General features: G+C 46.0%; 1 protein-coding gene across 2 annotated transcripts in view; it reads right to left on the reverse strand.

Annotated features, from left to right (window-relative positions):
- Positions 1–5,708, reverse strand: part of NAXD (NAD(P)HX dehydratase) — a 48,984-nt gene extending 43,276 nt beyond the window's left edge. Inside the window, exons 1-3 of one of the 2 annotated variants that reach the window (XM_065740999.1) lie at positions 5,555–5,616; positions 4,115–4,683; positions 2,713–3,084 (exon numbers count right to left, since the gene is read on the reverse strand). In XM_065740999.1, the coding sequence (XP_065597071.1) occupies positions 2,713–3,084; positions 4,115–4,664 (922 nt within the window). In that variant the 5' untranslated portion in view covers positions 4,665–4,683; positions 5,555–5,616. Of the gene's footprint in view, positions 1–2,712; positions 3,085–4,114; positions 4,684–5,554 lie in introns of both variants that reach the window. The other variant, XM_065741000.1, reaches the window with a different exon arrangement.
- Positions 5,709–13,354: the final 7,646 nt, after the last annotated feature.

A 13,354-nucleotide genomic window follows, 5' to 3' on the forward strand; every position in this document is an offset into this window, starting at 1 on the left:
AGCTGCAAGCATTACAAAAACCACACACAATTTTTAGCTAGAATGCAACTACCAAACTCTGATGCAAAGTTACATTTGAAAGCACATATTAAACCAACTATGTACTCAGAAGGCTATGTGTTCAAATTGCTGTTTCGAAAGACTAGGAAAATGTAGAAGAAAAACATATTTCAACAGTTATAACACATCACTAAAGAGTATTAAAGAGTTCACCCAAGGCAGGATCAATTTAAAGATCGGTACTTAAATTGACAATATATTAGCTATAAAGTAAAAAGTTAATTCCTGTATTTCTACACAACTCCTCACATCTGTATGAAGTCTGTTCAGGAGAGCAGTCTATAGGATTTGAAGGCGACTCCTACACTTTAGCCACATTTTTTTTCTCACAGAACTTCTAAGAAGCTTTCAACTTTTAGGAACTTCTTAGGAACTGCTAAATATTAACAGATAATTACACGGAAAATAACTCGCACAATATTACCAGCTTCCAGCTGTATAAAATTTAGTAAGCCCAGCCCCAAAATCTGGAGGAGAAGAAACTGTGCCAGAAAATGAAAGAAAAACGTACTAAGCAAGAAGAAACTGCATCTGTGCACTATCAGCAGAAAGCATCTTTTCCTCCATCCTCCGGAGAATCTAAACCTAAACCAGACACGCTAATCTTCCATAATAGAACGCTTTAGTGGTCCGTAATGATAAATACTCCTGGCTGATCTTTGGCTTCTAAAATCCTCCTATAATACAGGCATTTCACTTCTACTGAGATAAAAAATAAATAAATAAAAATTAAATCCACCCTGTTTTGGACTACGGCCAAAATAGCATTGCAGCAACCCAGAGTAAAACAAAACACTCATCTCCCCTGGAAATAGGGCAGATTCTTTTCTTTGAATCGCACTTCATACATGAACTGGCTTTCAACCACACGAGAAACATACCTATCTTCCACTTCAGGAAGACTTCAGAAAGTCCTCTGTTTCTTTGCTGCTGTTTATTGTACATATGAGCAGTTATGTAACAAACAGAACTGCACAGAACAGAATTCTCAACGGAGTCCTGCTTACCTACATAAGCAGAGGCACGTTTAGCTATACACAACCAAAATCCTAATTCCTTAAAAGATGTGTTGTCCGAAGCACCTCCTTTCTAGCACCTCACTGCGAACACTTTGCTACACCCTCACCATTTAAAAGCCTCAAAACTCTAGTTTCTCTTAATACAGTCAGAGAGACACAGGGTATTTTTGCACAGTACAATATAACTATACAGCCCTGTAAGGAAATCCAGCAAAAGCATCTGAATTGCAGTTTCAAGCCTTTACAGGCAAAACTCTTCCAACTTCTGTCAAAAAAACGTCTTCTAAAAGTAATGGCAAATCCTTGTAGGCACTGCCACACCAGTGTAGAACATCCAATGATTTCCTCAGAGATTTTCCAAAGCACTTTAGGTTTCCCTTCACAGAAAACATGTAAACACAAAATACATGTATTTACTGTTATTTATCTATAGAAACTTTCAGACCTTGAGGAATTCTGCAGACCAGCCATCCAATCAGAAAACAACCCTGTCACCTAGCTTAAGCCCCTGCCAGGCCTGAACATCCAGTCCCAGACCCATCTACAGGGACACACAGCATATTCAACATGGAACAGGAAAGGTTCCAAGATCCCCTCACGAATCAGCGTGCATCTTTTTAGGATCCAACATGTGGGATTATTATTCAACACCATTTCAGTCGTTGCCTTTCCTTTTCTTTTCAAATCACAATTTCTCTTTCCAGCAGAGTGCAGTTCAGAATTAAACCCAAACAGACTTGTTGCTGCACAACTGGCTATAACCACCGAGTCCAAGGCTCACTCTGGTTTCAGCACTGCCCTAACACCCATCTTCCACCTGCCCACACAGCATACCTCCACTTAAAGAGACCACATAAACAAACACAGAACCACAGACCCAGAAAGCATCTGATTGTCAACTTCTGGCCCACACGTGTTACAGAAGAAAAGGTCTGTGCAATTAACTCTAGAGCATTTGCTTTGTATTCCACTGTGAAATCAAATTCAGACCCCCAAAGCATTTATAAATGAACCAACAGAGAATAAAAAGCAATGCCAATGTTTCCATATTGCACCAAATCTACTACAGTAACGTGGTACTTACTGAGGAGACTGGCAATTTTTATTTCATACAATTAATTTTCAAGGAGTTGGATTTTAACATTTGACTTTTTTGGAGTGCAGGCAAAAAGCCACACCCTTCCCAAACCAGACAAAATGTATGCACATCCTTAACTTCACACGCTGAGTCAGGCCAGTTAACTTCAGCAACGGCAGAACTTCTGCTGCAACATACTTCCCCTGCCCACCTGCTATATATATATATATATATATATATATATATATATATATATAAACCTCCTTAAGTCCATTTTACGGAGATGTGAATGTGCAAAGAAGTGCCCAACGTATATAGAGTTCAAAAAATGTTAATTCAGCCAAGAAAATTCGTTGTAACTAACGTAGCTATATTAAATAATCAGTACAATGGTACAAATGATGTTTTAATTCCATTTTACATCAGACAGACACCTTCACCAACAATATTAAATAATTCCAACTACCTTTTATTTTCAAGAGCTACTTACTAACAGGGCCTTCACACAGAACTTTAAAAAAAACTCGCTTTTACTTATGCTATAGAAGGAAGTACCTATCGGTGGAGAAAGTGCTGCTGTCATAGCATTATAATTAAAGTTATCCCCATATGAACGATGGTTTGCTCTCTGAGGAGGACTCGTTGGTATAGACTGTGACCTTTGTGATACCGTAGAAGAAATTCCTGACAACATCTGTCCCAACATCTGCAGCATCTGGAGCTCTCGAGCGTGCTCAGCTTCACGACGCTTGTCCTCAATTTTGAGCCTCTGCTCTTCGTATCTATAAAATTTTTCTTCTGTATCCACACTCTGCTGCAGGAATTTCTCCATCATTTTATCCAACGTTAAATTTGCATGGCGCTTTTTTGATCTTTTGGGCTGACTGAGAGGCGGGGTAACTGTTGGAGCACTCATTTCTTTAAAGCCTAAAACAAGAGGAGAGAGAATTATCTTTCTGAAGGACTAAGAAGAAAGCAGCAAAAAAAAAAAAATGCCCCCTATGAGACGTGGACTTAATGCATCACAATGTTATTACTCTTTCAATGCAAACTGCAATGGTTTCAAACATTTTTACTTCAGAGTACCTAAGCAAAAATATCCACGGCCCTCTATAAAGTTACGAAGGCAGCACAAAAATCACGCAGACATCTTTTAATTGTTGTAGTACTAAACTTCAACAATGGGAGCCTTTTTGATCTTCTAAAAAGGTTTAAGCGAAGGCTATTAAATAGTATAGGCTCATTTGTGTACTGCAGGTAATTACATTAATCTAAATTGAGTTTCAGACTGTTGGCATTCTGGATTTGCATTTCAAAAGCACATGAGTGTAAACAACTCTTTGATGGGGTTTATGCGTAAAAAGAAGGTTGGTTAAACGACAACCAATTGGCTGATGCCTTAGTGATGTCAACTGCTGAAGACAGGTCCATGTTTGCATTAAAGCCCAGCGTTAATCTCGATTTAAACAAATAAACAGTGCTGCTTCCCCCCCACACACACACACAATTCCCCGCGCACAGAGCTGCAGGGAAAGGACAAGGAGGAAGGGGAAGGTGCTGTATGAATGCTGGTAGATACGTGCCTGCTGAAGTTGGAGCAGTGCTGATGGAAAAACTCAAGCAATTCATTACGTAAAAGCTCCCCCTTCACTCTCTGCCCTACCCGCAACAATAAGGAGATTTTTCAGTAGGACCTCCATCACCACCATAACATTAACAGAACCAGCACGCGACCTACAGGGAACGGGAAAACCCGCGGACGAGAAGGATGCCCGCGTCCTTGCGCAGCGTTTCCGACAGCGTCCTCAGCCCTGCGCCAGCGTTCCCTCGGTTCCCCACCGCTGAACACCAATAGAACCTCCCGGCTCTGCCTCCCTCCCCTCCCCTCCCGCGGGGCCGAGGCTGCCGAGGACGCGCAAGGTGCAGGGCTGGGGAGGGGGGGCCGCTCGCTACTCACCGTCACCCGGCGGCACCGGGATGGCGAAGGGGGGGCACTCCACCTTGATAGGGCGCTCGGCGTACGAGGAGCATTCCCCGGAGTCCTCGGCGAAGTTGTCGCGGGGGGACTCGAGCCCGGCGTCCTCGTCCGCCTCGGCGTCGTTGTCGCGGCCGTTGTGCAGCGGGCCCGGGCTGGGCGGCCCTCCGAGGGGCTGCGTACCGTCGGTCAGCGGGGGCGGCGGCTCGGGGGCACCGTCGGGCCCCCCCCGGCAGCTGAGGATTCGGTCCATCTCGTCGTAGTACTTGCAGATCTTGCGGGCGTGCCCGTTCTTCTTCAGCCCGTCCCGGGCCTGGTAGTACTGCCGCTTGAGGCCCTTGATGCGGATGCGGCACTGCTCCGGGGTGCGCTCGAAGCCCAGCTCGGCCAGGCGGCACGCCACGTCCCGGTACACATGGCTGTTCCGAAAGTTGCCGTCCAGCGCCGACTGCACGTCCGCCTCGCCCCAGATCTCCAGCAGCGCCCGCGTCTCCAGGTCCGACCACAAGAAGCCCCGCGTGTTCGTGATCATCCTCGGCCGGCCGGGGTCACTGCAATGGCCGCGCACCGGGAGAGGAGGAGGAGGAGGAGGGAGGGACGGAGAGAGGAGGTGCCGGGGGGGCGGCGGGAGGGAGCGGGAGGAGGGGGGGGGAGGTTAATACCCGCGCGCCCAGGGGGCGCCTAACGGCAGCCCCGGCCGCGGTGCGGCGGGAGGCGGCGGGGAGCAGGGCTCTGGGCCCCGCATCCCAGCGCCAAACTTTCCAGCGGGCACCTGCGGAAAAGGAGCAAAAAAAAAAAAACCCACAAACACGCACACACACAAAAAAACAACCCGCCAATCGAGCCCGACACCGACACGCACAAAGCCTCCCCCTGCCCCGGCGACAACACGGGAGATGCGTGCAGGACGCTCAGCCCCGCGAGGCCGCTCCCCCGCCGCGGGCAGCTCCGGGGGCGGCAGGACGGCGGCACGCGGAGGCCCGGCTCATGGCAGCGCCCTCCTCCTCCTTCCTTCCCTCCTTCACCCCCCCCCCCCTCTCCCCCTCCCCCCCGCCGCAGTGGAGCGCGATCCCTATACACACACACACACGCACGCACGGCGCGGGCAGCCCCTCGCTGGGGCTCAACGCCCCTCGGGGCAGCCGCGAGCCCGGGCACAGGCGGGGCTGGCTGCGCCCTTTCCACCCGTTTCCCTGACACGAGCCGGCACAAGGCTTCGCTCCCCACGGCTTCTGCCAGGCCCCGGCCCCCGCCTCACGGGCGGGTCCCACCCCCTCCTCGCCAGAGCTCCGCCACGGAGATGTCTGTACCTTCGTCACACCGCAGCCAGAGGGCCGCGGCTGCCAACGCCAGAGCGGCCGCCGCGCCGACCGCGGCCCGCCCGCACATCGCTCCGCGGGACGGCGAGGCCTGCCCGCTTACCTGGCCGCAGCGCGGGGCTCCCGCCACCCCACGCCGTGCGCGCAGCCCAGCGCCGCACCCAGCTCATCCGCGCGGCTTCCGGCTCCGCGCCGCGGCGGGGCCGGGCCGAGCCGGGCCGGGCAGCGCGGGGCCGGCCTACGCGGGCGCGGCAGCCCGGCTCCGCTCCGCGCCTCCCCGCGGCGCCCCGCGGCCATGCTCCCCCTCCCGGCGGCAGCCAATGGCGGCCGCGCTGAGGGACGGGGCGCCCCGCTGCGGTTTCCCGGCCCCTTTGCTTACAAAGGGGTACCCGGCGGCCCTCAGGTTGCCTCCCCAACGCTCGCACTTGACGGCAATTAAAAGGGTTTAGGAGTTACCGTCTGTTTTTATTGCTCCCAGCGTTTAAAAGCGCTTCACATCCCTCATCTCACTGCGCTTTTTTGGAGCAAACCTCTGATTTATGAGCGCGATTAATTTCTGAGGTGCTATTTATATACTTAAAGAAGTATTCTTGTACTGTTTTCTTTAAATCGCATCAGAGACAGTGGGAATGCCAGCTAGTGTTCATCGCTGGTCCTGCAGCACCTGCTTTTATCAACACAGTAAATCAAAACACAAGAAAAATGGAACAGAATCATAGGGACCTCAAGAGATGATCGAGTCCAACCCCCTGCCAAAGCAGTTCCCTACACCAGGTCGCACAGGTAGGCATCCAGGCGGGTCTTGAATATCTCCAGAGAAGGAGACTCCACAACCCCCCTGTGCAGCTGTGCCACTGCTCTGTCACCCTCACTGTAAAGAATTTCTTGTGCACATTCGTGCAGAACCTCCTGTGCTGCAGTTTCTGTCCGTTCCCCCTTGTCCTGTCTCCACACACTGCTGAAAAGAGTCTGGCCTCGCCACTTTGTCCCCCACACCTCAGATATTATAAACCTGGATCAAGTCCCCTCTCAGTCTTCTTTTCTCAAGGCTGAACAGACCCAGTTCACTTAGCCTTTCTTCACAGGGGAGATCCTCCAGGCCCTTCACCATCTTTGTGGCCCTGCGCTGGACTCTTTCCAAGAAGGAAGAGAACTATGAGAGAAGGTTCTCCTTCCAAGAAGGAGAATCATGAGATCAGCTTTTCTGTAGTGAGAAGAGCACATCACACAGCGCAAATATGGATACGAAGTGAAGGACAAGGGGCTTGCGTAAGTGTAAACATAAGAACAAGGATGCGGAGACAGCAAAACTTCTTGATAATAAAGCAGAACAGATACCCTGTTGTCCTGATAAGATGACCAAACAGATACCTCTGCTCAACACAGTGCCCATGGGAATGGGTTAGGGCTCTCCCCCCTTCAAGGTTGGAAATTTACAGTGAAAATGACTATAACGTCCTACGACTGCCAGAGATGCCAGTGACTTCGGAATTGTCCTTGAAATGTAATGAATATGTTTGTGATATGTCCTTAAATATGTAATTGTTTCTCTCTTCAGTGTGCATGTTTGGTGGAGCGATCCCCATGCACCCAGTGCTGTAAATAAAGGGAGTACCTGCTTGACATAACTCACTGGCATTTCAAGTTACTCTGTTGGTTTTCTCAGCTTCCGACTGATGGGATTATGTTCATGAGATATCTGAAAGCTCAAAACAGTTTTAATTTCTGTCTGGTGGTTCTGGCTAATTTGAGCAAGACTTGTTAAGAATTCAAAAACCTTCAGACATAGTTAGAATTGTGGAATTGTTGAATCATTAAGGTTAGAAATGACCTCTCCAATCACCTAGTCCAACCACTAATCCACCCCCACCATGCCCACTGACCACGTCTCTCAGTGCCACATCCACAGTGTTCCTGATCTCCTCCAGGAATGGTGACTCCCTCACCTCCCTGAGCAGCCTGTGCCACTGCTTCATCACTCCTTCTGAGAAGAAATTCTTAATATCCAACCTGAACCTCTCCTGGTTCAATTTAAAGCCATTCTGTCTCATCCTATCACTGTTACTTGGGAGAAGAGGTTGACCCCTACCTCACTACAACCTCCTTTTAGGCTGCTTTTTAAATTATTATTATTATTATTATTATTATTATTATTATTATTATTATTATTATTATTATTATTATTATTATTTTATATAAGCTGAAGACAGACAACATTTCACAGAATTTTATCATATCATAGAATGGCTTGGGTTGGAAGGGATCAAAAAGCCCATCCAGTTTCAGCCCCTGTCATGAGCAGGGCTGCCACCCACCGGAGCAGGCTGCCCAAACAACATTGTCCTTTGCATTTTTATTTACGTATATATGATGTGGTCAAACAGATCTGTCAGGTTTACTCGGACCAAACTCACACAGTACTGATTTGTACCTTTCTGTTTTGGAGGCATCACTTACAGAAACCACGCTGTCTGCAAATAGCAGGACAGACAACCTGAGTTATAGCTGCTCATATTGAACAGTAACTCAGGGACCAGGGCAGCAGCTTGGCTACCTGACAAGTACACTATCAAGTATTAACTTGTTGTCGGCCAAAAAGCTTCTCTTCTATAGGTCCTGGTCATCTGATATGACTTTAAAAGCAACAGCAGGTCAGTGAAATTTGCCTTGAAGGAAGTCAATACAAGTAATGCTTTTTACCCTTTGATTATCTGTCTGTATGGCAACCCAGAAGATGGATGGTTAGCTTCTGCATGAATTCTAGCCCAGAAAAGAGTTACTAGGTTGCAGAATACCACGTTAATTACACTCACATTTGGATTCCAACTGGGAGGAGGAAATCCATGTAGATTTCCAGTAACTCCAGCACCAATATAAAGGCTGGGAGAGATGGAAATGAACAGTGCAGATGGGTTTTGATCCCACCAAGTATATGACGCTCCATCAAAAATATATTTTGTGCCCCACAAAAGAGAGAGGAGAAAAGACATAATTGTTCATTTTTTACTGAGCTTCCTGTTCTGACAGATCTATCCCTTTGTTTGCTTGTCTCCTCTCAGGTGGAGGGAGGGAATGACTGTGCAGTTTCCTTTCATACCCTGGACAAAATCATTGTTCTGTTGCATGTTCCATTGCTGGCCCCTACCTGTTGGTGAGTACTGTGCCTTCTTCCCTAGCTCTTGATGTCAGTGTTCAGTTCTAGCATTTAATCTCTTTTCTAGCTCGCTGTCAGCACAGCAGAGCCTCCTCATTAATGGAATAATTACTGCAAAGAAAGGCTGCCCATCCATGACTTACTTGAGAGTTTCCTACTGCTGTTGAGGAAGGCAGATAGTTGGAGGCTTGATTTAGAAGTGGATGACTGTGGTTACTGACAGCACATGCTTGCTGAGAACAGAATGTATATACATAGAGGAGGTGAGGTGTGGGCTGTAAGTCAGATGTAGAAACCCCAAAGCAGTGACCGCTCTGGACCACCGCTTTTTTTCTCTTCTGTGGGTTCCTGCTGAATCTTCACTCATTCACTCCTTTCTACTTCTGATCATTCCATACACACCCAGTGCTTATATTTTGGTCTTTGCCGTTCATTTGGATTGTGCAATCCTGCCTGTCCCAGTCATTCCCAGGGGAATGTGGACTGCAGGTGGCAACAGCAGAGTTTGCAACATCTCTTCATTGTATTCCCCATTCAAATAATTGTCAAGCCTTACTGGAATCACCATTTTTGGTCAGAAAACATATCCACATTAGTAACTGCTCCAGAAGGTTTAAACATTCCTGTGGAGTGAGGAAATGGAAGAGCTCAGAAGTAGCTTGAAGCTTCCCATAAAATATAACCTGAGACATTTTTGTTGTAGGAATGGGAGCACTTTTCACCATAAGAAGATGAAAAAGTCAGAAGTCCTAATTTCGTTTGAACATTTACTTAGTTAAATAGTAGGAGCTGGAATTGCTAGTAGTAGTAGAGAAGACAGTAGTGTGGTAGGTGTAAAGATTAAAAAATGAAGTGCCAATCCTGCAGATGTTATGATCAGTACAACTTATTGCCATAAAAGTGAGTGGAATTAGCATGTCTTACACCAAATATTGCAGTTTTTCTTACTACAGGCAAGAAAATGTACACGTACATTTTTGTCTCTTGTTTTTGATATCTCTTTGAGCTGCAGAGAAACTAAATGTTTTTGATGAGCAAGACAACCTGAAGCTATAATAATTCTTCTTGTCATGACACTTCTGTGCATTACTATATTCAACAGAGAGGACAGCAGCAATGAATTAATGACAAGCAGGTACAAAAACACATCAATACGCTTTGGCTTCCCTATAACAGTTACTGAATAGGAGTGTCACATAGTCTGAAGAAGGAAGAGGAAATGGTAAATGGTATCAAGAGCACCCACACCCAATGAAATCACATGTATCACTCTTTTAATGTTCAGTAGCAATGTGCTGTTTCATTTCAGTCGTGTTACAGCTGGGCATGGGAGCTTTGCCTCATCCTATCAGTTGTAGATGCACAGAAGTCAGTCCCTTGCACAAAACACAGCTTTCAGTGCATGTATGAAAGATAGAGACACTCAAAACAATGGACAGATTTGTAAAGTATAAATTGGTTTTGCCATAACTGACACATTCTACTTCAGTCCAGGAAAAACACAGTATGAATTGGACATGACAGCTAGAAGAAAACTTCATGCTATATCCACGAAAGGATTTGAACACTGAAAAATGCCTTGTTCAAATACCTTGCTCTGTTTTTTTTTCCTGCAATATATTGTTAGTCATCCCACAGATCCATCATATCAACTATAACAATTGTGTCTCCAGGTGTTTCTAGAGACTCTGTAGTAGCTTACCCCATAACCATCTAAACCCAGCATTTGTTATCAGTCTCAGATCGCTGCATGCCATGGGTGATGTCTTTGCCTCCAGCTGCTTCTCGAGTTCTGCATAATTTTGTTGCCCAAAGGGGAAAGTTGCAGTTCTTTTCTCTGAGAGCTGCTCATGTTTATTTCCTTTTTTTTCTTTCCTTTTTTTTTTTTTTCTGAGATCTTATACATGGGAAGTACACTGTAGTCCTTAATGTGCTTGCTCTTCAGCATGCAGGTGTTGCAACTTAGCACACATACCTGTGTTTCATTACAGTATCCTCTACTTGAAAGTCAGCATATAAGCATACATATTATTTCTTTCTGTTGTTACCACAGCTGTATAAATGCACAAAGAGCAGCTATTCGTTTTCTCAGTGCTGAGGCAAGCCTTGCCATTTTTACTGGTGTAATTAATCCTACTTGGAGAGGGGAAAGTCATTTAAAAATAAAAGCCAAAATAGAGTAAGAGTTCTATGGTGCATGTAACTATGTCATTATAAAGATGAGACATTGGAATGAAGATTTGCCTCACAATTTGGGAATAGCTATCCCAGTATGAAGCACCTTTATGTAACTATAACTATGAGCATATTAAGAAGTTGAGATGGCAGGGGAGTTTTATTACTTTAGTTTTATAATGATAATTAAAATGGTACCTATTTCTGACTGACAAACCCCAAATAACCTATGACAATGTTAATTTACTTCATTTGGCCAATGATTTTCCACAGAAAAGCTTGTCTCTTCTGGAATGATAATGAGCTGAGAACTCTGCCAGGGATGCAAAGCTGAAATAAGTGGACAGTACTACTGTGTAAAAGTATCATCTTCAGTCTCCAGTGTCAGGTGAACTCCTACTATGTTCACACACCTCTTCTACCCCACAACCACTTCCTTAGAAAGGGAGAGGATTAAAAACCCTTTTCACATACCTCCACTCTGCAAATAAAGCCCCCAGGACATCTCACCCACTCTATTCTGTAATTACACATCCCTTTTCTTCAGACTCTTTCCTACTCAGTGTTTTCTTTTGGAAATGAAGTGAGTCTCAGCACTATATGGACTGCAAGAGAACATGTTGCTGTGGAGCAAGCAGCTCAGGCAGGCTTGCACATTTTCAGCATCACTGTACATTTTCATATAATATACCAAATGTGCCACAGGTGGGCTGTTTCTGGAGGCCCCAGCAAAGGAGCAAAGAAATAGACTGTGAGCTACCTTCATCTCAACTATCAGATGGCAAGTTGACTGCTGTAAAGAGGTCTTTAAAGGCACTGACACCCAAGTGGCCACGAAGGCTTCTACCTGCCATACAGAAAGCAGATCATTGCTGAACTAATTTGGTCCACTCCCAGGGAGCAATAAAAGCTACATTTTCCTTGGTAAAAATTCTATCTGGACTCTGAGATGTAATGGCATGTCAAGCTCCGACCTTCCATTGTTACTCTCAATCTCTAACTGGTCACTTATCAGCTCATCTGTCACAAGAAGCAGAAAGATTCCCCTGGCACAGGCAAAAAAACCGCCACCTCCCAAGGCCTCTAGTGACCAGTCCTGTGTCTATTCAGGTAACAGAAGCTACACAAACTTTTAAGGTTGCAGCAACCTAAAAAATAATTTAACAAGCTGCCCATTCCATTCGGGCATTGAGAACTGTCTGTACAAAGAAGCAGCGTTGGAACCATTACCACTGGAAAGAAAATGTAATCACCTTTGTTTTTTCTCTGGGAGTGCTCTTTTGTAACGTTTCAGTGCAGATGGGAGTTTGCTGGTTAGGAAAACCACCAAATGGAATGCCATTCTTTTGAGATAAAATTTGATGCTTTTCATTTGCAGCTGTGCACACAGAGTCTTAATCCACCCTGTGTTTATTGGGCTCAGAAGCAGTTTTATCAAATTCAGTGACGAAATGTGCTGCGAGCCTGGGCTTAACTGAACTTCTGAACCTGCAGGGCAAATTGGAGACCTCAGGTCTTCCTTCCCTCCCTGAGCTTATTAAAGCTGCTGACCCGTTACAGTTCATTATGGTGACACGAGCAACAGTCACCTTTCAGAAGTATCACATCATTTCAGGATAAAAACATTAAAGAATACCATTGCACAAGAACACGGAGAGCTGCTCAGGATGGCAGGACCCTCTGTGTCCACCTGGCCCATTCCTTCTCCAGCAGGGCCACACAGAGCAGGGTGCCCATGCCCATGGCCAGGCAGCTGCTGGAGATCCCCAAGGAGCCCCAACAGCCTCTGGGCAGCCTGTGCTAGTTCACTGTCACCCACATAGCACCCAATTTTTTCCTCATATACAGATGGAATTCCCTGTGCTCCGGTTTGTGTCCAGGGCCTCTTATCCTGTCACTGTGCACCACTGAAAAGAGCTTGGCCTCAATTATGGAAGACATTTGGTGGAAAAAAATTAGTTTACCAAGTTTAATAGGTGCTTCAGGTTACTAGTTGTTTGCCAGATGTGTGTTTCTGCACATGCTTCCTTGACCCTCTTCAGAGGTGCCCTGTCTGTGCCCTTCTCCATTTTTTATGGTTTATTTCATCCTGTTGAGACAGAATTCACTGGTATAGTCATTTTCTTGAGGGCAGAAAGCTTCTCAGACTCTTTTACCAGCCATGAGATTAACGTTAACCACGCTTTAATGATTCCATGATCTCAAAGACCCAAAGGATGCCTACTGATGCATTAATCTACAAACATCTCGTGTGTTCACAGTCATGAGACAGGCTTTTTTCCTTCTTTCTTTTTTTTTTTTTTTCCTGGGCTTCCAAAGTGTCATGTCTGTTAGTTAAAGCTCTTATTCTATTCAGCATGAGTGAAAAGACTCCGAATTAGAGGTCAGAGTGGCAAGGATGATCTAATTGTGGAGGTGTATGAGGTCTGTTTCAGAGTAGTGGAAAAAAGTGGGAATAAAGGAGGTCAAATAGTTTCAGAAGATGCTTCTGGCTTAGTATTTTTGCCAGGTCATGAGCTGTGATGGGAAATATGGAGTGTAACTCAGCTCCAGATTGTAGACATCTAAATTTAG

The sequence above is a fragment of the Cyrtonyx montezumae genome, unplaced genomic scaffold (assembly GCF_038088225.1).
Source record: "Cyrtonyx montezumae isolate F1298 unplaced genomic scaffold, pur_monq_1.0 scaffold_3, whole genome shotgun sequence".
NCBI lineage: Eukaryota > Metazoa > Chordata > Aves > Galliformes > Odontophoridae > Cyrtonyx > Cyrtonyx montezumae.